General features: G+C 65.5%; 1 protein-coding gene across 3 annotated transcripts in view; it reads left to right on the top strand.

Moving 5' to 3' along the window:
• Positions 1-27,129, top strand: part of PIEZO1 (piezo type mechanosensitive ion channel component 1 (Er blood group)) — a 109,356-nt gene that overhangs the window by 64,104 nt on the left and 18,123 nt on the right. The window contains exons 6-30 of one of the 3 annotated variants that reach the window (XM_077831275.1): positions 7,702-7,867; positions 8,187-8,400; positions 10,132-10,303; positions 10,962-11,063; positions 11,592-11,664; positions 12,681-12,781; positions 13,854-14,114; positions 14,202-14,313; positions 14,924-15,102; positions 15,659-15,807; positions 16,578-16,757; positions 18,021-18,103; positions 18,523-18,683; positions 18,999-19,175; positions 19,432-19,557; positions 19,958-20,158; positions 20,517-20,721; positions 22,025-22,129; positions 22,705-22,858; positions 23,264-23,507; positions 24,037-24,133; positions 25,038-25,206; positions 25,701-25,790; positions 26,100-26,188; positions 26,946-27,017. In XM_077831275.1, coding sequence (XP_077687401.1) covers positions 7,702-7,867; positions 8,187-8,400; positions 10,132-10,303; positions 10,962-11,063; positions 11,592-11,664; positions 12,681-12,781; positions 13,854-14,114; positions 14,202-14,313; positions 14,924-15,102; positions 15,659-15,807; positions 16,578-16,757; positions 18,021-18,103; positions 18,523-18,683; positions 18,999-19,175; positions 19,432-19,557; positions 19,958-20,158; positions 20,517-20,721; positions 22,025-22,129; positions 22,705-22,858; positions 23,264-23,507; positions 24,037-24,133; positions 25,038-25,206; positions 25,701-25,790; positions 26,100-26,188; positions 26,946-27,017 — 3,682 coding nt within the window. The remainder of the gene's footprint in view (positions 1-7,701; positions 7,868-8,186; positions 8,401-10,131; positions 10,304-10,961; positions 11,064-11,591; positions 11,665-12,680; positions 12,782-13,853; positions 14,115-14,201; positions 14,314-14,923; positions 15,103-15,658; positions 15,808-16,577; positions 16,758-18,020; positions 18,104-18,522; positions 18,684-18,998; positions 19,176-19,431; positions 19,558-19,957; positions 20,159-20,516; positions 20,722-22,024; positions 22,130-22,704; positions 22,859-23,263; positions 23,508-24,036; positions 24,134-25,037; positions 25,207-25,700; positions 25,791-26,099; positions 26,189-26,945; positions 27,018-27,129) is intronic. The other 2 variants (XM_077831277.1, XM_077831276.1) reach the window with 2 other exon arrangements.

Genomic DNA, 27,129 nt, shown 5'->3' with positions numbered 1-27,129 from the left:
TCTCAAAGCACTTTACAGATCTTCGCACAGCCCCTGTGAGAGAGAAATCCCTTCTTCCACTGGTGAAATGCAGCCACTTCCGAGCTGGAATGGAGACGTCGAGCAGCAGCTGAGGACAGGATGTGCAGGGAGTGCTGTGTCCCGCTGAGCACGTGTCGGGCTTTCTGGGCGGCAGAGTGGAATTACCACAGCACGAGTCTGGCCAACATGCAGGGCCAGAGCCCCCCCTTTTTGCTCCAGGAGGGCGGGACTCTCTGACGGCCGTAACACCTTGGCGTCTCCGTTCCTTTGCAAGTCACCGGCTTCCCGGCTCCCACCCCAGGGGCTTTGGAAGGAGGTGGACGCATGGAGCCTTTTATCCCGCCGGGGGGATCCAAGCATGGAGCCAGCGTGAGGATCTAGGCACGGAGCAGGCAGGACGTCCATGGCGGGTGAAGAGGAGAGCTGCTCCAGGGCTTCTCTAGCCCCCACTGATTTGGGAATGGTTTGGATGTTGGACCCTTTGGAGGCCAAACCCCGAACTTCTGACCCGCCAGGCTCCCCACTGGAACCCCCCATCCCCAAACTCAGGGCTGTTTGTTGGGAAAATCACCAAGAAAATGGCCCATGAGCAAAATCACCAGGCCTGGCCTTGCTGGCAGCGGGACACCTCTAGTGCCCTGAGATGGGGGCAGGAGGCCCTGCCCCAGTGCAGCATAGAGTCTAGCACACCCTTTGTGACAGCCGTGTGCATCCGCCTTTCCAGCCAGAGGAGAATGAGTCCTGCCCAGGACCCCACACGCTGGGCTGGGGTAAGGAGCCGGTTTGGCAGAGCTGGGCCTGCGTTGCCCAGAGGCTGGGGTTTGGAATCCGGGTGCGTGGGGCTGGTGCTGCCTGGCGCGGGGGGGGGCGGGGGGTGATGCAGGCAGTGTTCCCCCCACGCCCACCTGGAGGGAGCTCCTGCTCCTCTGCCCCCCACCCCCATCCCTTGTTCCGGGCGCCTTGTAAAACCCAAGGTGAGTCACCCAGCGAGCGGAGGAGGGACCGCGTTTGCTCCTCGGTTACCATGGGGACCCTAGGAAACAGCCCGAGTAACAGAGCCGATATTACGTGGGGCTCGCCAGAGGCCAGGCTGCAGCTGGGGCCGGGGCCAGATGGGCTGGTGGCCGAGTGTTGTTGCCGCCTGCAGCTCCTGGAGCCTCCCGCGGCCTCCCTGTCCGGCCCCTGCTGCAGCCCCTGGGCTTCGTCCCTGGAGCGGTGCTCCTGGCGAGCTGTCCTCGGGGCCGGGCGCAGCTGGATCTGCAGCCCAGGCTCTGGGGCTCACAGCAAGGGGTGTCGGGGGGCAGCGGGGTGGCACATGCGGCCTTCTCCCTGGTGTGCTGTCCTGCAGCGCTCTCTACTCCCAGCACAGAAAGCCCCTCCTGTCCCATCCCTTCAGACCCTCGCTGAACGGTGACCAATGGAACGAATCCTCCCCCCTGAACAAACCAGCCCGGCAGGTCCATCCCCAGCCAGGGCACCCAGAGGTGCCTGTGGGGGCAGGACGCTGGCACTCCAGCTGATGAGGCCAGGAGGTCACCGCTGTGTTTGAGGAGTTGGCGTTTTAGAAGCAACCAGTCACTCGAAGCCTGAAGGGGAACCTAGGAATTGCAGCTGCGGAAATGAGCATTGGTCCATCTAGCTGCAGGAGAGGCCAGTGCTGCGTGCTTCAGAGGAAGGTGGGAAAAGCCCACAATGCACCTGGCTAAGGCTACACCCTGGGAGGGGATGCTTTACTGCCTCAGCTGGTGATCAGGTTGTGGCCTGAAGCCTGAGGATCAGTTGCCTGAGTAACTATATCCTAGCAACTAGGACTTCTAATGCTGCAATCCATGGACATCTGGAACCCTTGTTGTTCGCCTCACTAATACCCTGCAGCAGTGAGTTCCACGGGTGAATTGTATATGGCATAGAGAATTCTCTTCTCGTCTGCGTAGTGGTGGTGCAAGGTGCTGGACCGGTGTGGCACTGCATTTCCCCGGCTCTGATCCGTGCCCCTGCCCTGGAAGGGGCACCCCCAATGGAGAGAGCTCCTCCGCTGAGCCCAGCAGCAAAGTGGCACCCAGTCTGGGGTTTGTTTTGTGACAGGGACACAGGACTGAGGCCATCAGGGCAGCAAGTGGCTATGGGATGGGAAAGGCCTCTGATGACTACCAGTCAGCGACCGTCTCCTGACCCTCCTCTTCTCCATCTGACTTGCCCCTGGTTCCTCAGAGGAAGGGGCCTTGGGTTGGGAGCACTCGTCCTGCCAAGACGGACAATGTTTTCCTCATTAGCTGTGCCTGTGGTTCCAGGAGCTGCCTGGACCATCCCAGGAATTGTCTGAACCGGTGCCTGTGTTGCATTTGGGATTGGCGCGGCCCCTGGCCCCTGTGAACATTCCTCAAGATTCACATTCCTTAATGAGAGCTTGCCAAAGCAGCCCCGGGCCGCGGACCTGGGGAGCAGGGCCTCCTGCCTCTTCTGGATCAGACGCTGCCCAGATCCCCCCGTGTTCTGCCCCAGCTGGTACCTGGGCTCACTTGGCTGGAGGGCAGGTGTGGGAAGAGAGGGCCATGTTGGCAGGAGGCCGAGCGGCCAGAGCAGTGAGCCAAGTAGGAAGGAAATTTCCCTCTGCGGTTTGGAGATGCTTGTCCGCTGCACTGAGGGTCTGGCTTGTTTGGGGACCCTTTGTGGTAGTGGGTGCTGCCGGGTGCCGTGTTCAGTGGAGATGTCCCCCTGCTGCCACAACAAGCTGTCGGGGGCCTTGGGGTGCGTGTAGGGGCAGAAAGCAAAGGCGGACCTGGGGCAGCACCACGGGGGATGTGGGCTTTGGCCAGCCTCAGGCCCAGCCGCACCTGGGCTGGGATCGGGGGCGCAGAACCTGGCCCTCTCCCGCTCCTGCTGGGAACGTTAACTCTTCAGCTCCTCCCAGCCCAACGCCCTGCCCTGCCCTGCCCGCCTCAGAGCTCTACGGCGCCAGCGTCCCGCCCCGGGTTGCGAGGGGGATGTGTGTCGGGGTGTTCTCGTGCGCCTGCTGGCCAGAGAGGGGGCTGATTGCTGCCACCCAGGAGTGGTTCGGGGCGGCTGGCTCATCCTCAGAGCTCTGCCAATGTGCCTTGGGCCCAGTCCAGCCCTTTTGTGGCTGAAGGCTGCCAGTCCTACCCAACTGGCGGATGGGTCCAGACAGGGGCCAGGTAGAGACCCAGCAAACTCGTTCCAGCTCTGGCGCTCAGAGCTGAGCGCTGTAGAGCTCCCTGGTCCCTGCTTGGTGCCTGGGCTGAAGAGACTCACTGGCAGAGAGCTGAGCTTGCGTCCCATGATGGGGACCTAGTCACCAGCACCCTGCGTGGCGGGGCCTTTAGGGGGTTGCGAGTGGATTATTGTTTCTAGTCCTGTGCTGGCTGTGTGGCTGGTTGGGAGCAGGGCCTAGTGGTTAGAGCAGAGGGTCCGGGTTTGGGTTCAGGCTGTGTCCTGACTTGCTGTGCGGTGCCACGTCTCTGAGATGGGGGCAGTGCCCCCGGTGCCCTCCTTCCAGAGGTGGCACGAGGCTTCATGCCAGAAGGATTGTAAAGCAGCGTGAGATTCCTCAGCTGCTACGACCCGGCTGCTTTCCCCAGTTCCTCAGACAGCTCTGGCATGGGCCTGTCCAAAGCCAGCTGCTCGGGGATAGACCGTTCTGATTGCTTCTGGCCGTGCTAGCAGTGAAGAAACCAGGGGGCTTCTCCCCACCCTCTGTGCCCCCGGCCCACAGGAGACAGACCCCAGCCTAACTCAGGGCCGGCCAGGCCTTTTGTTTCCCATTGGCACTGGCCCGTGAGAACGTTGCCCAGTGAGGTGGCTGGCACAGCTGCGCCGGCCCCTGGGTTGCGCCAGCCGCTGCTGCCAGGAGCCCCTTGGCTCAGCTAGGGGGAAACGCCATCGTTAGCTCTTGGGTGCTGGGGGAGGGGGGTGGGGTTTGCAGAGTGCTCAGGTCGGACCAGGGTGAGCCAGGGGCACGGAGCCTGGAAGCTGCTAAGTCTCAGCTGCCCCAGCCCCCCACGGGGAGGCAGGTGGGAAGTGTCTGCGTCCCCCAGCAAGCTGCAGCATCTGATCTCTCTTGGTTCCTAACACTGGCTGTTTGTCCCAGCCCGGCCTCGGGGATGGGGCTGCCTGGGCCAGCCACGGGGAGCGCCCAGCAGGGTGCCTGGCAGAGCTGGCCCCGCAGAGCTGATGGAGGCTGGCAGCTCTGGGGGGAAGGGGAGAGATTTTCTCTCCAGCCGTGGCACTTGGTGCAGCAGCTTCCTGCGGCCAGCGCTCTTGGCAAGCCGACCCGGGCTGGGGCCACGCGCAGGGCACTTAGCTGGGCACTGGAGACCACAGGATGCATGGGGACGATTCCCTGCCCACCCTTCCGGCAGTGGCACTTTAGGGGCAAGGGGGCCCAGGCTCAGACAGCGAAGGAGGGGACTCGCCTGGGGTGACCCCAGAACATGGCTCCTTCATGCCTTTGATTGGGCTCAGTGTGTGGCTGCAACCCGCTGTACCCCAGCCTGCTCTCTGGGCATGGTGCCCCAAGGGCCCTCGCTTTCTACCATTGCTGTGAATTTTAGCTCCACGTGTCCCAGGGTCTGTTTTGTGACTGGTGCTTGTGACCCATCAGCCCTGGGCCTGGCAGCCTGGCGGGCGAGACGCCCTGGTGCTGATGGACGGTGCCCAGAGCAGAGCCAAGGTCTGCCTTGGCATAGCTCTCCTGGCAGAAATGGAAATACCTGGCGAGGGCCTCAGCCCCATAATTCAGTGGGGTTCCACCTCCAAATCCCACAGCTGCAAAGGCCTGGCTCCCCTGGGTGCACAGCAGGGACCCTATCGATACATCCAGCTGTGCAGGAGGGAGCTGCCCAGTTCTCCTCGGCTGCCCATCCCCCTCCAGTTAGGATTGAAGCACTCCCTGGCCCTGGGCCCGGGCCCCCTCTCGCTGCAGATCCCCCATAGCAGGGGCCAGCAGCGAGTGCAGAGGTGAGGGTGGAAAAGGCTGAGTGAATGCCGGCTCCAAGAGAGGGTTCCAGCCAGCCCTCATGCCGTTTAGTTGCGGTCTGTTTGTGTGCGTGAAGTAATCTGAACTGGATCTGAACCCAGCGCCCCGAGCCCAGGCCCGGACAGTGCCAGGCTGCGGCTGGAGCCCCGTCAGCTGCAAATACCTTTGCTGCGAGAATGGATCAGCGCGGAAGGCGGCCTGGAAAATTGCTCGGTGCCTGGAACCCAGGCAGCAGCGCCAAGAAAAACAGGCTTTTTGTAATGTGTTTTCCAAGCAGCTAATGAGACAAACAAGGCCAGGTGCAGGGCTGTGGGGTGGAGAGTGGCGGCAGCTGGCTCCCACACCAGCAGGGCTGGTTCCAGAGCTGCAGAGAGCAGGGATTGCTGGAGGACTGGGCAGCATGTGAGTGAGCAGTGACCAAGCTCCTGGTGGAATGTGCTGGTCTCCAGTGACCCCCATGGGACGGGGTAGGTCCCCAGCCTGCCTTACCCTCCCACCCCCGTGTAACATGACCCAACCCAGAAATACTCCCAGGTTGTGACTCTCTGACCTGGAGGGTCAGGTTATGGCTGGGGAGGGACGGGACACCACTGTACATGGGGTGATGAGGCACCTTTGCCCGCCCAGCCCAAACAGTCTGGGTCTGAATCTGTCAGCAACGGGCTGAACCCGACCCACCAGAACCTTGGAAGAGCCTGGATCTGGATCTGGACATTGCGGCCCGGGTTCCTCGTCTGGTAGGCAGCATCACTCAGTGGGCAGGACACACAGATGGGAGCCGGGACTCCTGGGTCCTTGTCCCAGCTCTGCCACTGATTCACTACCACTGTGGGGGAGTCGCTTCTCATTGCTGGGACTCAGTTTCCCCTGCTGTGGGGTGCGGGTGAGGATGCTGCAGTGGACGGCTGGAAAGTGCCCTGTGAGAGCAGCAGAGCCCGGGGGGATCCCAAATCCCTTTCCCCTTCCCAAAGGTCTGGAGAAGCTCCTGCCTCTGAATCTATGGCATTGTCTTGGGCGCTCGCTGTTAGAGACAGGAGACCAGGCTGGCTGGGCCCTGCCCTGCTCCGGCGTGGCAGCTCTGTACATAGGGCTGCCCCCTTGTGCCCTCGCCAGGCAGATCATGCGTGGCATTTATATGTAGCTACAGCTGGGCTGCTGTTGTCTAAAATCTCTGAACCTCCCCGTGGCTGAAGGGTGCAGCGAAGGGAGGAAGAGGCAGGTGGCCAAGTGGCTCCCGGCACGCCTGGTACGTGGCCCGGTGGGGCTGCTCCGGCAGCAGATTCCTCGTTGCTCCGTATTTATTCTTCCCTCGCCCACCTTGCTGTGGAAATGGCAGGTGCTTTGAGAACTGAGCAGGACGGGCAGCTGGTTCCACTGCGACTCCCTGTAACACCGGTGGCTTCTCCAGCTATCCTCCCACGGAAGCCCTGGTGGGGAGCTTGCCGCCTCTGACCGCAGGAGTCAGCGCTCTTTCCCAGCAGCCGCAGCAAACTCCTGCTGTGCCACGTCCAGTCCTCTCCAGGGCTTTGCTGGTACCTTCCACCTGAGACCCTCAAAACACCAGCCAGCTGAGTGAAAAAATCCCTGCAAAGCAGGTCTGGTTATCCCTGTTTTACTGATGGGAAACTGAGGCATGGAGCTGGGGTATGACTCACCCGGGGTCAGTGTCAGAGCCAGGCCCAGCCCCTGACTCCTGTGCTCTAGCCACTGGTCACAGAAATGACCATGGTGTGGGTGCAGAGCCCTCTCGTGTGGGGCTGGTAAAAAGGCCAGGCCATTGGGCAGGTAAACCAGACCCATAGAACCTCCCCCACCCGTCGGGCCAGCGCCACAGGCTGGTCTAGAACAGGAGTCTCTGTCCCCATTTATTCCTCTCTGTGCGTCGGTGGAAACCGCAGCCTGACCGTGCTGCCTGCATCTCCCGACCCGTCCATTGCTGGGGGTCCATGTCTGTCCGGTGCTCTGTACAGCCAGCGTGACTGATCCCTGAGAGTGGGCTCTGCTCCTGCCCTCCCTTGCTCTGACGCCTCGCCCCCGGTGCCCTGCCCAGAGACCGATCGAGGGTCTCCTTTCCCCAGCAGGCTCCATGGCGGTGTCGTCCTTCTCTGCATTCCATGGCTCTGTCTGCTCTGCGTCGCCTGGCTGGAGCTCAGCTCATCCTGGGCTTCCGACTAGCTCAGTGCCTTTGTACTGTAGGGATAAGGAGCCCTTTGCGTAAGCCAGGCAGGTCAGGGGCACCAAAGGCATCTGGAAGATGGGGAAACTGAGGCACAACGAGGGGCAGTGACTTACCCACGGTCACACAGTGAGGGTGACAGAGCCAGGAATAGAACTCCGGAGTCCTGCTCCTCCCCCACCCCCGGTGCTAACCACCAGTCAATGGTGTCTTTACCACGTGGTGTTTGCCGCACCCTCTGAAGAGGGGAACTGTCTCCTCTCGGCCCCTGGCTCTGTACTGCCTCCTGTGGGGCTTCGTCGCACTAGCCTCAGGAGTGCTGGTTTGTGGGGCCAGGGCGCGTGGAGAGTGTGTGTGTGTGTGTGAGACGCCCCAGCGTGCAGGGCTGGATCCCTGGATTTCCTACCACGTGTGCAGTAACTGCACCGACCAAAGGAATCCATCTCTGCGGCCGCTCTTGCTGCAGGGCCCGAGGGACACGGTGACAGCCTGGCTCTCGTTCCTTACTTAGGAGGAGGAGGAGGAGGACCTGAAGAGGCCGGCTGGGCAAGGTGCTGCAGAGGAGGTGGGCTCTGCGAAGCGAAGGGGGCTGCTGGCTGCTACGCTGCGGGTGAGGGTGCACTGGCTCCTGCTGGCGGTCGGGAAGTTTCTGGCCATCCTGCTGCTGGCTCTGGCAGGTAGGTGTTGGGGGGAGGGTCCTCTCCAGTTTCTCCTGGCCCAGGGTCGCCGGGTCACTGCAGGATCCGTGGCCTGGGCATGGGATGAGTCTGGGGCTCTCAGCCTAGCTGGCAGCAGAGGGGCTGGGGGTTCGGGGAGTGCGGGGGGGAGCACAGCCTGCACTGCCCCTGTTCACTGCAGAGGCCTCTGTCCCCAGTGCTGAAGTGGGGGGCCCCCATGGGCCTCAGAGCAGGGCCCTGGGGGGAGCCCCAGCTGTGACCCGGCTACTGCAGCTCTCAGCAGCCCCAGTAACAGCCCCGGTGTCGGCTCGTTCCCCAGGGATCGCTCTGCCATCTGCCTTCTCCAGTGTCTATTACCTGCTCTTCGTGGGCATCTGCACCTGGTGGGCCTGCCACTTCCCCATCAGCCACCTGGGCTTCAACACGCTGTGCGTCATGGTGGGCGTCTTCGCCGGCGGCCACCTGCTCTGCATCTACAGCTACCAGGCGCCGCTCATCCAGGGGCTCTTCCCCCCTGCCAGCATCTGGGCACGGTAAGGCCCCGGGCCTGGCCTCCCTCCTGTGTTCTGACGCCCCTATCCGGAGCCCTCCCACCCCGCTGCTGCCGGGCTGGCCCGCCCCTGTCCCGTCGCCCCTCCAGCCGGTCTGGCCTTCCCCTGTCCCGTTGCCCCTCCATCCCCTCCAGCCGGTCTGGCCTGCCCCCGTCCCGTCACCCCTCCAGCCGGTCTGGCCTGCCCCTGTCCCGTCGCCCCTCCAGCCGGTCTGGCCTGCCCCCGTCCCGTCGCCCCTCCAGCCGGTCTGGCCTGCCCCCGTCCCGTCGCCCCTCCAGCCGGTCTGGCCTTCCCCTGTCCCGTTGCCCCTCCATCCCCTCCAGCCGGTCTGGCCCGCCCCCGTCCCGTCGCCCCTCCAGCCGGTCTGGCCTGCCCCCGTCCCGTCGCCCCTCCAGCCGGTCTGGCCTGCCCCCGTCCCGTCGCCCCTCCAGCCGGTCTGGCCTTCCCCTGTCCCGTTGCCCCTCCATCCCCTCCAGCCGGTCTGGCCCGCCCCTGTCCCGTCGCCCCTCCAGCCGGTCTGGCCTTCCCCTGTCCCGTTGTCCCTCCATCCCCTCCAGCCGGTCTGGCCTGCCTCTGTCCCGTCGCCCCTCCAGCCGGTCTGGCCTGCCCCGTCCCGTCACCCATCCATCTCCTGCAGCGGGGCTGGCCTGCCCCTGTCCCGTCGCTCGCCTGTGGCAGGCCTGCCCCTCCAACTCCAGTGACAATGGGCATCACGGTCTCATCCTGCAGCACAGGTGGGTGCAGCCGCCTGCCCCCTTCCTGACTTGCGGGGGGAAGACCCATCTCCCACGGGTGATATTCCCACCTCCGTCCTGCCTATCAACCTGCCTCCGGCACCAGAAGGTTCCCCTGAATAAGCCCCTCCCGAGGGAGCAGGGAAGGAAGGGGGGACCTGTGGGTCGCCAAGGAGGAGCTCTCCCGTAGCCAGGGGCTGGTTTGGAGGGGGATGCCAGGGGGAGCTGATGGAACCAGCTGCCAGTGAAGGGACCCTGGATGTGCCGATCAGACCGGGATCCAGCAAGTCCTAGGGCCTAGTCCCAGCTCTGCCACCGGTTCGCTGTGTGCGGTGTGGGCACTGCACGGCCCTGCTCTGTGCCTCAGGGGGGCTGTGAAGCTTGGTTGGTTAGCACAGCCGTCTGTGCAGTCATCAGTCCTCGGCTGGGTTCAGCGGTAACTATGGCCTCTGCTCAGCGGACGGTGGCAGTGAGGAAAGCCGAGGACGATGGGGTGGGAGGGCTGGGCTGAGAACTGATCCTGAGCTCCCCGGTTGGGTGGATCACTGGGCCGCTGGCCCGGCAGGTGGGTTCTGTCCGGCCCGAGGACAGAGCCGAAATGGAGGGATGACCCGCGAGGCTGGCTGGAGCCCTGGCGAGAGGAGGGGGGATGGGAAAGGCTCAGGTGGTCCCGTTTGCAGAGCGGCCGGGAGAAGTGGCAGACGGGGGGTGGGGGGCAGCGAACGGCAAAATGAGCAAAGGAAACAATGTGCTGTTGTGGAAGAAAGCGCGGTCGCTTTTCCCACTGGCGTCCCGGGCAGCGAGAGGGGCTCTGGGGCATGCTCAGCACCGGGGCACCCCTTGCAAGCCTGCGAATGACCATCAGCCACCGGCACCTCAGTACCCAGGCTGGCCTGCCAGCTCCCAGCTGGCTCTGCCCCCTGGTCTTGACACTGCTTCCATGCCCAGAGGTGTAACGCCACCTCCTTCCTCCCTGCAGCATATTCGGCTTGAAGGCCTTCATCCTGCCACTGAATTGCTCCAACCCCAACGCCCTCCTCCTCAACACCAGCCACCCCTGGCCGGTCTACGTGAACCCCGGTGTCCTGCTGCTACTGTATTTCACCATGGCCTCTCTGCTGAAGCTGAGGCGGTTGGACTCCTCGGAACGGGTGAGGGGCCCGGGGGCCGGGTACAGCACAGTGCTGTGCCCATCCTGCCCCCTTGTATCCCACCCACTGACAGGGGAGGGGCAGCTGGGAAGCTGGTGCTCTAGAGGGCACTGGTGCCGACCTGGGGACGTGGGCAAAGAGCAATCAAGCTAGCGGCTGAAAGTGGAACTTTTCACCATGCTACACAGCAGGGAGTGGGGCCAGAGCCCCAAACCATTGGCTGCCCCACTGCAGATGGTCCTCCTCCAGCCCTGCCAAGTGTGTGCCCCATGGGTCTGCAGCACAGAACCCCACAGCTAGGGATCCCTGCCAGGCCAGGCCTCTGCCCTGCAGCGAGTTCCCCAGAGCTCGCTCTCGCCCAGCATGTGACTCCCCGAGTGCTGGGGAGCCCTGGAGAGGGAAATGGGGCATGTGGCCAGTAGGATTTGGGGGCTTTACGTGCAGAGGCATCCAGAGCATGGAGGGGACGGTTCTGTTCCAGGCAGCTCAGTCCCAGAGGCTCCCCTCTCGGAGCAGGGGGGGCGCAGTCCTTCTCTACCTGGCTCTGGGGAGACCCCGCCCACCCCCCGGGTCCCTGCTGCAGCGCCCGTCACCGTCTGCCCCACTGTGCATGTGGGAGCGAGGCACTGAGGTTGGCTCTTTCCCCCCCACCCCGAAGGACATGGCGGAGGCATCAGCGGTGGCAGCGGACCCCCAGGATGAGCTGGTGGAGCTGGAGAGCTGGCCCAGTGGGGGAGGCCACCTAGCTGAAGAAACCGAGGTTAGGACAGGAGCCGCTGGCCCCTGGGTTTTTGGGAATGGGGCCCCTGTACTGCGCTTGCCCTTTGGAGACTCCCGGCTTTCCCTCTGGAGTTAGTGCGACAGCTGGCGCCTCAGGGCAGAGGACGAGGCTGTTGGGCACCAGCCAGACGAGGGCTCGAGGGCTTGGTGGGTTAGTGGGGCCGGAGAGAGGTGGCATGGAAGGGGGGATGCTCTTGTCCCTCATGCTGGAGAGTCCATGGGGTGGGGCTGCAGGGGACAGCAAGAAGGGCCAAGGGACACTGGGTCGGGGGTCTTGGTGCAGGACGGGTGTGTCTGTGTGTGTGAGAGAAAGAGAGAACATCCTGGACAGATAATGGCGGGGGAGGCAAGAGGAGGGGTTGTGGGGGGAGGAGAGCACACAGACCTGCCCCTTGCACCCTCCGTGGCTGTGAAGCCGCCTAGCGTTTGCAGCCCGTATGCCCAGGCCTGACACTCTCCAGACTGGGGCTGCCCAGGGGTTCACCCCCCTCCTATCTCTGTCCCCCAGCGGATGCTGTCCCCGGGCACCGAGGCCTCAGCTGCAGACACTGAAAACTGCACCGTGCACGTGATCGGGCCAGGTAAGTGGCCGTAACCAGCCCAGGAGAGACACGCTGGGGGGCGGCTCAGCTCAGTGACTGCAGCGGCTGCCCCTCCCTGAGCACTGCCCTGCTATGCCAGCCCCTGGTGCTCTCCTGGGCGTAGGGCTCCATCACGGCCCCACTCGCCTCGGCCCTTAGCTGGTCCCCACCCCAAGCCTGCAACCCCTGCCCCAGGAACCCCCTTTCCTTGCGCCCAGGGCGGGGCAGCCTCTAGAGGGGAGTTTCTAGGGCTTGGCTGGCACAGGCCCTCGTCCCTGCTCTGTCCCGGGCAGTGAGGTGGGCATGGGCTGTCCCCCAGACCTGCTCATATTAAAGGGACCCCAGCAGCCAGGCTGAACCGGCTGCTCAGTTGGGTGTGAAGCAAAGCTGACTCCTAGTGGTCAGAGCTCAGCATTGCAGCGACGTGCACCTTCCAGGGGTCGCATAGTTACTCACCGTGTTGGGGTGCAGAATGGGGGGTCTGTTCCTGTGTGATCCCCCAGGCCCCACCGCCCCCTGACCTGGTCCCGGGCACTGCGCCTGTCGCTGTCTGATCCCCTCATGGCCCCACAGCTCCCTGCGCTGACCCTGGGCACCGCGCCCATCGCTGTCCGATCCCCCCACAGCCTCTGACCTGGCCTTGGGCACTGCTCCCATCACTGTCTGATCCCCCCATAGCCTCCAGCCTGGCCTCAGGTACCGTGCCCGTCACTGTCGGATCCTCACGGCCCCCGGCCTGTCGGTGCCGCTCTCGTTCTACATTGGTCCCAAAGTGCGTGGCCAGTTTTCAGCCTCGCTCTGTCTTCTCAAGGCGGGTGGGGCTGAAGGGGCTGGTGGGGGGATTTTGGGGCAGTGTCAGGTGCCTATGGGGTGAGCTGGAGCCTTCATGCCCCGTGGGATGGGCTCCTCTCTGGGAGGTGATGGGCATGAGTCGTGGGGTGCTCTGGTGGTGGTGGGGGGGGTGTATCTGGGCAGTTTTGGGGCTGTTCTAACCGTCCCTGCGATTCTCTGGGCAGTGAGTAAGAAGCCGGAGCGGCGCAGGCAAAGGCTGCCCCTGCACGCGCTGGGCCACGTGATAATGAAGCAGAGCTACGTCTGTGCCCTCATCGCCATGATGGTGAGCCTGGGGCAGGGCTCCGAGCGGCTGGGCAGGGGGAGCGCTGGACCGGAGCGCTGAACCCAGGGGGGGCTGGGCTGACATGGGCAGGGGGTACGCCTGCTCCGGACCGGAGCGCTGAACCCAGGGGGGGCTGGGCTGACATGGGCGGGGGGTGCGCCGGACCGGAGCGCTGAACCCAGGGGGGGCTGGGCTGACATGGGCAGGGGGTACGCCTGCTCCGGACCGGAGCGCTGAACCCCAGGGGGGGCTGGGCTGACGTGGGCAGGGGGGTGCGCCTGCTCCGGACCGGAGCGCTGAACCCAGGGGGGGCTGGGCTGACATGGGCAGGGGGTATGCCTGCTCCGGACCGGAGTGCTGAACCCCAGGGGGGGCTGGGCTGACGTGGGCAGGGAGTACGCCTGCTCCGGACCGGAGCGCTGAACCCCAGGGGGGGCTGGGCTGACATGGGCAGGGGGTACGCCTGCTCCGGACCGGAGCGCTGAACCCCAGGGGGGGCTGGGCTGACATGGGCAGGGGGTACGCCTGCTCCGGACCGGAGCGCTGAACCCAGGGGGGGCTGGGCTGACATGGGCAGGGGGTACGCCTGCTCCGGACCGGAGCGCTGAACCCCAGGGGGGGCTGGGCTGACATGGGCAGGGGGTACGCCTGCTCCGGACCGGAGCGCTGAACCCCAGGGGGGGCTGGGCTGACATGGGCAGGGGGTACGCCTGCTCCGGACCGGAGCGCTGAACCCAGGGGGGGCTGGGCTGACGTGGGCAGGGGGTACGCCTGCTCCGGACCGGAGCGCTGAACCCCAGTGGGGGCTGGGCTGACGTGGGCAGGGGGTACGCCTGCTCCGGACCGGAGTGCTGAACCCCAGTGGGGGCTGGGCTGATGTGGGCAGGGCCAGCTCTGTACTGGGGCTCCGAGCCCCAGTTTGGGGGCTGGACTGACATGGGGTGTGGGAGCGGGTGCACCAGCTCCGGATCAGGGCTCTGAGCCCCAGCGGGGGCTGGGCTGACATGGAACATGGGGAGCGATGCACCAGCCAGGTGCAGGGCCTGAGGGCAGAGTCTCCTCTCCCCACCAGGTGTGGAGCATCACCTACCACAGCTGGCTGACCTTCGTGCTGCTGCTCTGGGCCTGCCTCATCTGGATCGTCCGCAGCCGGCACCACTTCGCCATGCTCTGCTCCCCCTTCCTCCTGCTCTACGGGCTGGCGCTCTGCAGCCTGCAGTACGTCTGGGGCATGGACCTGGAGCCCGAGCTGCCCACCCGCGTCGGCTTCATGAGCCTGGAGCAACTGGGGCTGGTCAGGACCAAATACCCCTGCTTGGACCTGGGGGCCAAGGTAACCCCCCCTCCGCTCCCCTCCCCTCCCCACCTTTGGGCCGGCTGGTTCCTCTGCCCGTGGCTGATCTCCCGCTGCTCCCCACAGCTGCTCTACACCCTGCCCTTCTGGCTGCTGCTGCGGCAGTTCGTGAAGGAGAAGCTGCTGAAACGCCAGCGCCCGCCCGCCCCGCTGCTGGAGGTGACCGTCTCCGACACAGGTGAGAGCCCCTCCCCCACAGCCTGCGGGGTGACCCCGAAACACCCCCGGGTCCTGCCCGGGGCCTCGGCCTCCCCCACCTCCACGGGGAGCCCACGGCAGCCTTCGGAGGGGGAGGTGCAGCGAGTGCGCGCTGGCCGGGGAGACGCTGCTGCGCCCTCCGCCGTGCCCTGGGCTGGAGCGGGCACAGCCTGTGCCTGGCCGGGGCCGTTGTGGCACTGCAGACCTGTGTGCCGGGATGATGAGGGGCTGGTCTGCGTCCGGCCGGATATAACTGTGGCGGGACCTGGGCAGCTGTGTGCCCCCCTGCCCACAGTAGCAGGGCTCACAGGTGTTGCTCAGAGCAGCCTGGGCACGCTCACTGCTTTGCCATGGGGAGGGGAGGGGGTTGGGGAGCTGGCCCCCTCTGCCTGGGCACGGAGCAGGGCATCTCGGGCACCAGCGGGCTCTGATCCCAGGAACCATGCCTGGTGCCACCTGTGGGTGACGTCTGCGTATCTGGGGCCGGAGCCTGCCGCCCACCAGGGAAACGTACGTGCTGGGTCGCCCGGAGCTGCTTCCCTGGCTCCAGGCCTGGCATGTCCCCGGCTCTCACCCGCTGTGCCCTGCAGAGCCCGGCCAGCCACGGAGCATGCTGAAGTTCTTGGGCGAGCTGCTGACGGATCTGTACGCCAAGTACTGGATCTACGTGTGCGCCGGGATGTTCATCGTGGTCAGCTTCGCCGGGCGCCTGGTGGTCTATAAGATCGTCTACATGCTCCTCTTCCTCCTCTGCCTCATCCTCTTCCAGGTGAGGCCTGCACCCGGCAGGAGAGGCTGGCTGGCAAGCCCTGTGAGGCACCTAGGCTGGGCATGTTCCCTGCATGGGGCGCTAGCCTAGGCAGCCGCTTGCTGTCTGATTCCAGGGCTGCCTGGGCACCTGCCCCGTGATCGGCCACTGTCTGCAGCTGTGATGGGGAACCCGCCTGTGTCGGGTGGGCAGGTGCACCAGGCTGCTGGGTGGGGTGCTTCCCGGCCAGCCCTCCGTGCCGAGGCTTAAAGAAACCTCCAAGGCCCCATGGGGTGACTGGGCCACTCTGCGGGTGGCAGCCATCAGGTGGGGCAGAGCAAGGGGCATTGAATTAACTGGCACAGCCGTTGGGGGTCCAGGCCAGGCTCCAAGGGGGGTGACAGGGCTGCGCTGGGCGGGGTGATGGTGCAAGCTGATCATGGGCTCAGGAGAGGGAGCACGGCACGCACCCTACCCTGAGGACAGAGAAGCTGGGCAGCCCTGCTGGGGGTGCAGCCGGGGTCTGGGCTGCGAGGGAGGTGGGGGCCCAGGAGCTTATGGCTTCCGGTCCCTGCAGGTCTACTACAGCCTGTGGAGGAAGCTGCTGAAGGGCTTCTGGTGGCTGGTGGTGGCCTACACCATGCTGGTACTCATCGCCGTCTACACCTTCCAGTTCGAGGACTTCCCCGTGTACTGGCGCAACCTGACCGGCCTCACCGACCAGCAGTGAGTGACGCCCTGGGGGCCGCCCAGCGGCCGCCCCCCCTCCAGCCCTGCCACTGCCTGCACAGCGCTCCAGGCCAAGCTTTGCTCAGTGGCTGCTCCAGCTCCTAGGTGCTCAAACCCTGCCCCAGGGTCAGAGCCCCCAGGCGGGGTCGCCCCATCCCCTCGGCAGGGCAGGGTCTTCCCTGGGAGTGGGGCCAGAGTACACGGCGCTGAGCTGGCCCTTTCCAGAGCCTGGCCCAGTGACCCCCCCCCCCCCCGAGAGGAATGGCAGGATTGTTACCTCTCCCTGGTCTATGGAGAGGGAAACTGAGGCACAGAGAGAGGCAAGGACTTCCCCAAAGGCCGTCTGTGGCAGAGCCAGGGACAGAACCTAGGAGTCCTGTTTCCCAGCCCTCCTCCTCTCCTAGCACAGACTCCAGCTCGCTCTGTGGCCGCTCAGGTGATTCCCACGGAGGACGTTCCCGGGTCCCAGCGCTCAGCCTGCTGTCTGGAGTGTGTGCTGGGACCAGACGGGACCAGGGCGTCTCCGTGTCAGTAGCAGCCTGCATCGCCGGGCGCTCTGCCGGCATGCCCATTCTGCTCCCCCGGGGACAGGCGGCTCCGGCCGGTTCGACTAGCTGCTCTCCCACCAGGCTGGGACCGGGGCAGTGCCCCGGCTGCAGCTCTCCAGCTCTGCTCGCTGCGGCTGGGGAGCAGCGTTTGGGGTTGGATGCAGGAGTCGGGGTGGGGGCTCCGTCGCCCTGGCCCACAGCTGCTATCCTCCCATCCAGGCTGGGCGACCTGGGCCTGGAGCAGTTCAGCGTCTCCGAGCTCTTCTCCAGCATCCTCATCCCGGGCTTCTTCCTGCTGGCCTGCATTCTGCAGCTCCACTACTTCCACCGCCCCTTCATGCGCATCACCGACCTGGAGCACGTGGCCCTCCCGGAGCCCCGGAGCCCGCCTGCCCCCAGGTATGCTCCCTTCCTGCCTGGTGCTGGATGTGCCCTGAGCAGCACGGGGGTGGGGGGGACAGCTTGGGGGGTGGCTGTAAAGAGGAGAGAGCAGCAGCCTGGGCAGACCCAGGGCTGGTGACACTGGCCAGGTGATTTCCCAAGAGGGGTTAAGCCGGGCATCTGTGGGCCCTGACTGCTGAGTAGACCCAGAGTCCCATCAAGCCTACTCTCTGGCCTGCCTGGTGCCCCAGTACAGCGTGATGAGCCAGGGCTCGCAGTCTGGGCCCTTGGGTTTGGCTCGGCAGTGGGGCAAGTGGGCAAATACGCCAAGCAGGGTCTGTGGGGACAGGGAGCCGGGAAAGGGGCTGGGGCAGGCTCTAGGAGGTGTGTCTGGAAGGAGAGGGCGCAGTTCTGGGCATCCTGTCTGCTCCAGCCTGGTGCTCCTCTGGGACCCCTGGGCTGGGAGCAGGGGTCCCTTCTGCAGACAGGCCTGGATATGAGCTTGGGGTGGGGGGTGGGCTGGCATGGGACCCTGCCTCTGGCGTTCATTCCCCTTGGTCTGACACGAGGGTAGTGGGGTCCTGGTATCTCCCTGTGCAGGAGCAGTGCAGCCCCTTCCCTGATGAACCTCCCCTGCCCCTGGGCAGCCCCACGCCCTCTCCCCTGTCCATTTGCCCCACGTGTTCAGGAAGGGAGTGTGCGGTGCCTGGTTCCCAGCCGGGCAGGGAGCAGCGTTGGGCTCCTGCATGTTCGGGAAGCACCTGCTGCTGGCTGCGCTGTGGGGCTGGGCCGTCCCTCCCCAACCTCCTCCCTTGCTGCCCTGAACGAGGGAGGGGCCAGCTGTGGGCGCTGGAGCCGAGCCTAGCCCTGTTCTGAGCTGCTCTTGCAGCTGGGCCTCGGGATCCAGCCCTGGGCACGCTGCCGTGCAGAGAGCTGGGGCGGGTGAGCGGACGCGGGGCTGTGCCCGGCGGGCTGTCGGAAGGCTCCAGCTGGCCAGTGCAGCGCGTGGGATCAGCAGAGGGCCCTGCCGGGGGGTCTGTCGGATGCCAGGGGCTGCAGGAGCAGGGCAGATGGCTCAGCAGGGCCGCCCTCCCCTCGGAGCGCTGACCCCAAGGCCCCGCATTGGCACTGGCGGGCGCTGAGCTACTTGGATCACCACCTTTGGGATCTGGCTTCTGCTTCTTCAAGGGCCCCTGGCCCCTCTGCTCCCGGCATCCCGGCCACGGGGATCCCCCTCTCAGCTCCTCCCCTGAGACCCCGTCCCTTCCCTCCCTGCTGCAGGTGCGAGGAGGCGCGGGGGAGCCACCTGCTGCCCCGTGCGGAGGAGGAGGCTGACCCCGGGGACGCCGACTCAGCCTCGGAAGGTAATCGCCGCTCAGGGCTCTGGGCAGAGCCCAGCGGGGGAGGGAAGGGTGAACTGGGGTAAGCTGGGACTGTGGGGGAGGGATGTTGGGAAGGGGGAGGGAGCCTGCGGGGTGGGGGGGCACTGGTGTGGGAGGGAGCAGGGAGTTGCAGGGCCTGTGGGGGGTGCTGGTGGGGAAGCGGCTTGGGAGAGCACAAGGGCGGGGGCTACTGGGGGAGGGGCAGGGCACCGAGGGGAGGGGAGGGGAGTGCTGGGCATGGGGTGGGTGCTGGTGGGGGAGGGGACATGGAGCCCAGGGTACATGGGGGTGCTGGTGGCGGAAGGGGGAGGGGAAGTGCCTGGCGGGGGGCGGGGCTGGGCGGGGGAGGGCACGGCACGTGGGGGACCGGTGTGGCCGTGACAAGCTGCCCTGCTTTGCAGCGGTGCCCAGTAAGTGGGGCCTGGTGCTGGAGCGCCTGGTGGTGCTGGGCTGGACCTTCTCCGACATCCTCACCCGCGGGCAGGTCTTCGTGCGGCGTCTCCTGGAGCTGCACGTCCTCAAGCTGGTGGCGCTCTACACCGTGTGGGTGGCGCTGCAGGAGGTAACGGGGATGGGCGGGCGTGCTCGGGAGACCAGAAAGGAAAACGCCCTCGAGGGCTCCCACCCTGCTGCTGGGGAATCTGCCTCTGCCAGCCATGGGGAGGGCCCCATAGGCAGGGAGGGATCCTTCGGGGCAGGAGGGAGCGCTGCGTCGGGGTGGGAGAGGGGCCGCTAGCTAGCCGGGGGTTCCTTTGGCTGCCCTACGACTCAGTGGGGGGCCCCGGCCGTCCGCGGTGAGGCTGGAAGGTGCCCCTGGAGTTGGGGGCCCCCGACCCGCGCCCCCAGCTCTGCCCTCGCTCCCGTGTGCTCTCTGCAGGTGTCGGTCATGAACTTCCTGCTGGTGGCGCTGTGGGCCTTCGCCCTGCCCTACTGCCGTTTCCGCCACATGGCCTCCTGCCTCTGCACCGTCTGGGTCTGCATCATCATCGTCTGCAAGATGCTCTACCAGCTGAAGGCCGTCGACCCGCGCGAGTACTCCAGCAACTGCACCGAGGTGCGCGGGGCAGGGGCGGGACAGGATCCAGAAGGGGATCGGGGCTCCCCCACAGCCTGCGGGCTCCCGGCACGCCTGTCCCTGCAGGGCAGCCCAACGTGCTGCCACCCTACGACGGCAGCTGCCAGGCAGTGGGAAGGATTGGCAGCCGGAGGGTCTGACACCCCTCCTCCGATGGAGAATCGTGGGGACCCCCGGCCGGGGGGCTGGGTCCCTCCCCTGGCAGCTAACGTTTGTTTGTGTGTTTGCTCCGCAGCCTCAGCTGAATGGCACCAACCTGCTGGGGGCGGAGCTGAAGAACTCCACGCTCTACCGGGGCCCCGTGGACCCTGCCAACTGGTTCGGCATCCGCAAGGGCTTCCCCAACCTGGGCTACATCCAGGTGGGTCGTTCGGGGGCACAGCCCCTCTCCCCATGCCCCTGTTCTCTGCTGGACTCGCTGCCCGCTCTGCCGCTGGGGATGCCTACGAAGCGGGCATGGGGCGGAGACCCCCAGCTCCACCCATGGCAGGATTTGAGCCCTTGGAGGCAGCAGGCTGCTGGCCCAGTGCAAATGGGAACCGGCTGCCCCTCCGCCAGGGTCAGCGTTGGCAGCAGAGCTGGTGAATCCATGTGGGCCGTGGGCAGTCCAGCACCTCGCCCACAGCTGGCGGGGTGACCCCTTCTGCCTCTCTGCCACCCCAAGCTGGAGGCTGGGACATGGCGGCTTAGCATCCTGCCCGCGATGCCCCAAGACCTCGCCCGGCTGGGACTCACCTTCGTCCCGGGCCGTTCCCCTGCAGAACCACCTGCTGGTGCTGATGCTGCTCGTCTTGGAGGCCATTGTGTACCGGCGCCAGGAGTATTACCGCAAGCAGTACCAGCTGGCGCCGCCCGCCACCCAGACACTCTTCGAGGAGGCATCGCGCGAGCACCTGGACCGGGGCCTCGTCAGCTGCACCAAATACTTCATCAACTACTTCTACTACAAGTTTGGCCTGGAGGTGAGATGGGCAGGGCTGAGGGCGTCCCCTGGCGCTGAGGGGGGCAGGTCTACGGGAGCGGGTGCTCCCCAGCCCAGTGAGCGGGACCCCAGCGTGGCAGGCAAACGACCCCCCAAGACCTTGGCTTTGGACACGGGCGGGCACCGGTTGTTGGGAACGAACTCCCCCTGGATGGTGATTCCCTGGCCCTGCTGCCCAGGGTGCAGTTCAGGAGGGGGGATCCTGCGGGCCCAGGGGGACCCTGGTTCTTCTCGCCCTCGGCTGGCTCCTCATGGCTCGGTGCGGGGTGGGCGGCGCCAGCCAGGGCCCCCCCGGCATGTGATTGCCGGCAGCTCAGCCCCTTGTCTCCCCCGCCCAGATCTGCTTCCTCATGACGGTGACCGTGATCGGGCAACGCATGAACTTCATGGTGATCCTGCACGGCGGCTGGCTGGTCGTCATCCTGACCCGGCGCCGCCGTGCTGCCATCGCCAGGCTCTGGCCCAAGTACTGCCTCTTCCTGGCCCTCTTCCTGCTCTACCAGTACCTGCTGTGCGTGGGCATCCCCCCCGCCCTCTGCATAGGTAAGGCCCAGGGGCCGGGACCAGGAGAGCAGGGGATGCTTGGAAGCCCTGGCCCTAAATCTCTTCCTGGGCAGGAAACCCCTTCCTTCCCCCCTCCCCAGTCTCTGCCCAGGCAGGGACCCCCTTCCCCCCCCCCCACACCTCTCCACAGGCAGAGATATCCCCCCACCCCCAGATCTCTGCATGGCTAAGAACCCCTTTTCTTTCCACCCTCCCAGATCTCTGCATGGGCAGGGACCCCCTTCCTCCCCCCCAACCTGTCCACAGGCAGGGACCTCCTCCCCCCGATCTCTGCATGGCTAAGAACCCCCTTTCTTCCCACCCTCCCAGATCTCTGCATGGGCAGGGACCCCCTTCCTCCCCCCCAACCTGTCCACAGGCAGGGACCTCCTCCCCCTGATCTCTGCATGGCTAAGAACCCCCTTTTTCCCACCCCCAACCCCAGATCTCTGCATGGGCAGGGACCCCCTTCCTCCCCCCCAACCTGTCCACAGGCAGAGATATCCCCCCACCCCCAGATCTCTGCATGGCTAAGAACCCCTTTTTCCCACCCCCAACCCCCCAGATCTCTGCATGGGCAGGGACCCCCTTCCTCTCCCCCAACCTGTCCACAGGCAGGGACCTCCTCCCCCCGATCTCTGCATGGCTAAGAACCCCCTTTTTCCCACCCCCAACCCCAGATCTCTGCATGGGCAGGGACCCCCTTCCTCCCCCCCAACCTGTCCACAGGCAGGGACCTCCTCCCCCAGATCTCTGCATGGCTAAGAACCCCCTTCCCACCCCCAACCCCAGATCTCTGCATGGGCAGGGACCCCCTTCCTCCCCCCCAACCTGTCCACAGGCAGAGATATCCCCCCACCCCCAGATCTCTGCATGGCTAAGAACCCCCTTTTTCCCACCCCCAACCCCCCAGATCTCTGCATGGGCAGGGACCCCCTTCCTCTCCCCCAACCTGTCCACAGGCAGGGACCTCCTCCCCCCGATCTCTGCATGGCTAAGAACCCCTTTTTCCCACCCCCAACCCCCCAGATCTCTGCATGGGCAGGGACCCCCTTCCTCCCCCCCAACCTGTCCACAGGCAGGGACCTCCTCCCCCGATCTCTGCATGGCTAAGAACCCCCTTTTTCCCACCCCCAACCCCCCAGATCTCTGCATGGGCAAGGTCTTGGGAGTAGCTGAGGGGAACATTGCGGCTTGTGTGTTATCGAACCCACATCCCTGTAGCAGGCCTGGGAGCAGACCTGTGGGCATGGGGGGGGCACGTGTGCCGCCCTCCCCCGGTGACCTCTCCTCTCCTTGGCAGACTATCCCTGGAGATGGGGCCATTCCATCCCCATGAACTCGGCTCTCATCAAATGGATGTACCTGCCCGACTTCTACATGGCGCCCAACTCCACCAACCTCATCAGTGAGTACCCGTCCTCACCCCCTGGCTCCCGCGGCACCGCTGCTCCCTGCTCCCCACGGGACTGGTGCCTCCTCCTTCCCGTCTGTCTGTCCCCCCATCCGCCCAGCAGCAGCCAGCCACAAAGCAGTGCACTGGCTCCTGGGCGGCGCGTGTTCCCACCCTTGGACATGCCTCGTTCCAGGCCTTGGGAGCAGAGTCTTGGTGGCCAGCGTCCTTCCCCAGGGGAATCCCACAGGCCTGACTCTCCCCGTGCCATAGCCCCCCTGCTAGACAGAGGAGCTTATCGGCCAGCCTCGCCCACTGGCCCCATGACCCGGCCAGCTGGGTATTCACCATGCGCTTCACACCTCTGGGCATGTCCCGGGGAGCAGCTTCCTTGGAGGTGAGAACTAGCTGTGCCTCCCACGCAGGGGGCAGAGCCTGCCTGGGGTCTGCCCCCTTGGAGGAGGGGCCCAGCTGGGGTCCACCCCCTTTGCTGGGAGGAGGAGGGGTCTGGCTGGGGTCCACCCAGCTCATTCTCCAAGGTGCCCATGGTGGCGGCAAGGTGGGGTCCCTTTGTCTCTCTCTCCCTGCAGGTGACTTCCTGCTCCTGCTCTGCGCCTCCCAGCAGTGGCAGGTCTTTGCAGCCGAGCGGACGGAGGAGTGGCTGATGGCGGCCGGGGAGAACACAGACCTGCTGGAGCTGGCGAGGGGCAGACCCAACCCGGTGCCCAACTTCATCAACTGCAGGTAGGGAGCTCCGCGGGGCCGCGCTGGGAGCGGGGTCTGGCCTGGCCTGGGCGACTCCCGGCTCACCTGGGGCTGTGTGGAAGCACCCGGATGGTGCAGGGCCCGCTCCCTCGAAAGCAGTGGGCAGGGGGGCTGGGGACCCACAGGCTGGGGGGCCCTGGCTCAGGGGAGCAGGACATTGCTCTGACTGGATTCCAGTGGAGGCCCACGGGCGGGGATGAGGCATGCAGACCATCTGGTGACCTGTGGAGCCTCTTGCTCTGCTCCTTGGGGAAGGGGTGTCCTGCTACCCAGACCCCCAGCGGCCCAGGACTGAGCTGCCTGCTGTGCCGCAGGGATGGGGTGGGAGGGCCCCGCGGGACCAGGGCTGTCAGCGCTGCTCTGAGCCGGCTGCCCCGGCTGCAGGTCGTACCTGGACATGCTGAAGGTGGTGGTGTTCCGTTACCTCTTCTGGTTCGTCCTGGTCGTGGTCTTCATCACTGGTGCCACCCGCATCAGCATCTTCGGCCTGGGCTACCTGCTGGCCTGCTTCTACCTGCTGCTCTTCGGCACGGCCATGCTGCGCAAGCCGGCCAAGGCCCGGCTGGTGCTCTGGGACTGCCTCATCCTCTACAACGTCACCGTCATCATCTCCAAGAACATGCTGTCGGTGAGCACCTGCCCCTGCCGACGCCCCGCTGGCAATGGGCACCGGGCCCGGCTGGGCGAGCCCTGGCAGGGCCTAGGGGGCAGGGGCGCTGCTGGGTTGGCCAGAGCTGGAGGGAGCACCCTCTTAGCACCCCCCATGCAGCCCCAGTTCCACTCTGTGCCTTGCCCTGACACCTTTCCTCCTTGGCGATCTGCCCATTGGCTGCTCCGCTGGCCCCGTGGAGCCAGGGCTGGGTGGGCGAGAGGGGGCTCTGCCTTTCTTGTCCGTGCAGAATTCAGACCCCCATGTGCCCCTGGGGCTGGATGGGTTGGGCATGGTTCACGTGCCCCTGTGGGAGCCCCCTCCTCCATAGGGGCCTTCTACCTGTGCTTTCGGAAGCCCTGGCAGGGGCATGCATTTCCTTTAGACAAAGGGTGGTGCGGAGCAGAGTGGCAGGGGCCCAGGCAGGCAGCGTGTGGGGAGAGGAATAGTCCCATGCTGTTTGCCCAGCGAGGGGGGGCTGACCCCCTCCCCCACTCTGTCCCGGCAGCTCCTCTCCTGTGTCTTCGTGCAGCAGATGCAAAGTAATTTCTGCTGGGTGATCCAGCTCTTCAGCCTGGTTTGTACCGTCAAGGGCTACTATGACCGTGAGTATCCCTCTGCTGGGCAGAGCTCACCCGCGGGCAGGCCGCGCTGGCAGGGTTAGCGTGGGCACCCCGGGCACGGCCACAGACATCTCCGCCTCTGTCTTGGCTTGGACAGTATCTCTGGGGGGGAGCAGAGGCCTCATACTAGCCCCACTGCTCTCTCACACCCCACTGCTGTATGCCAGGGCTTGGACCATGAGCCTATCCCAGTACCAGGGGGCTGGCAGTGAGGGGCTGGCCCATTGGGGCCTGGGGTCCCCCCAAGGTCAAGAGGATGGGAGGGGCTGAGGCTCAGGGTGTTGTGGGGTTGTAAGTGGGGGGCCCAGAACTGTGGGAAGGGAGCCTGGGGTCTCCCAGTGCCCAGAAGGTGGGGGCTGAGTCCCGGAGATTTTGATGCCTGCAGTGTGGGGGCTGAGGCCCAGGATCTCCAAGGATGTGTCTACACTGCATTGTAGACTCGGGGTTTTCAAGCCCGCCCTGGAGTGTCCACACTGCACTGTAAACCTGGACTTACAGGTGCTGAACCTGGGTCTCTCAGCGGTGTTAGCACATCCACACTGCGCTGTGCAGCCCTTCTGAGCTGGGTCTGCGGTTTGAGCTGTGTCTACACTGCACAGCGACGGGGCTTGGCCCTCAATCACAACAGGACTCAGGCTGTGACCCTCCCCACAGCAGGGTCCAAGGACCGGGTTCCTGAGTGCTTGTGACCCAAGTCAGACAGATCTGTGTGTGGACGGAAGAGGGGTGTGGGCTCAAACCCGAGTCAGGACCTGGGTTCGTGTGCTGTGTAGACATAGCCCTAGTGCCAGGGATGGAGTCCGGCCCAGCCTCGCGTTGCTGTTTGCCTTGCGGTTGCTGGGCTTTGCCTTGTGCCCTGAACGCTCCTGTCTCTCTGCTTTGCCAGCCAAGGAGATGGGCAAGGACCAGGACTGCTCGCTGCCCGTAGAGGAGGCTGGCATCATCTGGGACAGCATCTGCTTCTTCTTCCTCCTCCTCCAGCGCAGAGTCTTCCTCAGTTACTATTTCCTGCATGTCATGACGGAGCTCCAGGCCTCGGCCCTGCAGGCCTCCAGGTGGGGGCGGCACGGCCAGGGGATGCGTGCTGGTGGGGCAAGCGGGGAGCCCACTCACTGCAGGGGCATGGGGAGAGGGATCTCCCTGTGAGGCGCTTCTGCCCCCGGCCCAGCCTGTGCTCTGAGAACCAGACGGGGCATGGAGGTGGCATTTCCTGCTTGTGCCCCCTGCAGAGGCTGCAGGCTGCATTTCCCACAGCCCCCAGCTCCCATGGAGCACCGGGGACTGGAGGCCCTAGTTCCTGTGGGTCCCTGGGCCCCTGTGCTGGAGGCCCCCATCCGAGAGGCCAGGAGGGGCTGGAGAACCTGGCTCTCTGGGGCCCCAGGGGAGGCTGGAGGTGCCTCTTGATCCCTTGTGCCCCAAGCTCTGGGCGCGGTGCCCCGGGGGCGGAGGTTGTCTCGCTGTTCTCTGGAGCAGGTGCCTGGAGTGCCCGGGCAGGGGGCAGTGTGCAGGGTGGCGTGCCATGGCTCACTGCCCCGTGGTGTCTCTGCAGAGGATTCGCGCTGTACAAGGCCAGCACCCTGAAGAGCATGAGTTCCCACCGGCAGACCGAGGAGAAGTCACTAGCCCAGCTCAAGCGACAGTGAGTCAGCAGAGAGGGCGGGTCCCAGGCTGGGGGTTCTTGCTGCCCATAGCCCCTCTGGAAACGGGGGCCTGGGGAGTGGAGGCTAGCCGCCCGGCTCCATGGTGGGAGACGGACCCTCCAGCTGGGGGCAGGGGAGGAATTGGGCAAGGAGAAGGTCTCCTGTACCCGTGGCTGGGGCCGCTGCATGCTGGCGGACTCCACAGCGGGCAAGGGGGGTTCCAGGCCCAGGCTGTGATCAGACAGACGGCCGGAGTGGGGAGACGGACAGCGACAACGCCCGCAGCTGCTCTGTGTTTGTGGCTGCAGGATGGAGAGGATCCGGGCAAAGCAGGAGAAGTACCACCTGGGGCAACACCCCAGCGACTCTGCCGAGGCCCCGGATGAGGACCAACCAGGTGAGGGGGGGGGGCGCAGCCTGGCACCATAGGAGTGGCAGAGCTAGCTTCTGCTGCCACCCCCAGGGAGTCCTGTGCACCCAGTGCCCATCACCGGGCTGGTATTCCAGTGGGAGCCTGGCTGGGTAGGAGGGGCTGTAGGGCAGGAGGGAACTGGCAGTGGCTTTTGGGGACCCAGGGTGCATGCGGTGGGGCTGTGCGCCCCACACCCGGTACCCTGGAGAGCCTTAGCCCAGGTGGCCCCTAATCCCCCACGCCGAGCAGAAACCTCTGTCTGTCCCTCCCTCCCATGTGTGTCTGTCATTCCCCTGCCCCGGGAAGCCTCGCATCCGTCCCCGTTCTCCCCCAGACCCTCCCTTATCAGTGCAGCGAGGTTGTTTGCCCTCAGATGGTGCCACCCCTGGGGTACGGCTGGTTTCAGGCCCCCACAGCAGCACTAGTTCCTTTGCCGGCTGGGGAGCTGCTGGGGCCACGGCTGCGCTGTGAAGAGTGTGAGCAAGCTAGGGATCCTCCCTCCCTGCCTCACTCGCCCCCAAGTAGCCTCAGGGGCTGGCTCGGGCATACTGGGCGTGTTCATTTCCACCCAGTGCTTTGGGTGTGGCCCGTCACCTCGCCTCATGTGCCCTGTCCCAGGCCGAGATCTTTGAGGTGGTCTTGGCTGCCGTGGGGCAGGGTGGCTGGGTGCAAGCTGGTGCAGCCAACAGGCGTCCTGCCCCGGCTGACGGGGTCCTCACCCTCCGATGTGCCCGTTCCGCAGAGCCAAGTGGCGAGAAGGACCCTTCCCGGCAGAGGAAGAGTTGGTGGCGGCCCTGGTTAGACCATGCCGCAGGTACTCCCCCGCCCCAGCATGGAGCACTAACACGGGCGACTGCCCTCGGCTCTAACCCTTCTGGTGGCGAGTCACTGACGCCTGTGGGGGGCTGCAGCAGGGGCAGGGCTGA

The sequence above is a fragment of the Eretmochelys imbricata genome, chromosome 12 (assembly GCF_965152235.1).
Source record: "Eretmochelys imbricata isolate rEreImb1 chromosome 12, rEreImb1.hap1, whole genome shotgun sequence".
Classification (NCBI taxonomy): Eukaryota; Metazoa; Chordata; order Testudines; family Cheloniidae; genus Eretmochelys; species Eretmochelys imbricata.
The sequence above is the reverse complement of the archived record's forward strand: the minus strand, read 5'-3'. Positions and strand labels throughout refer to the sequence as shown.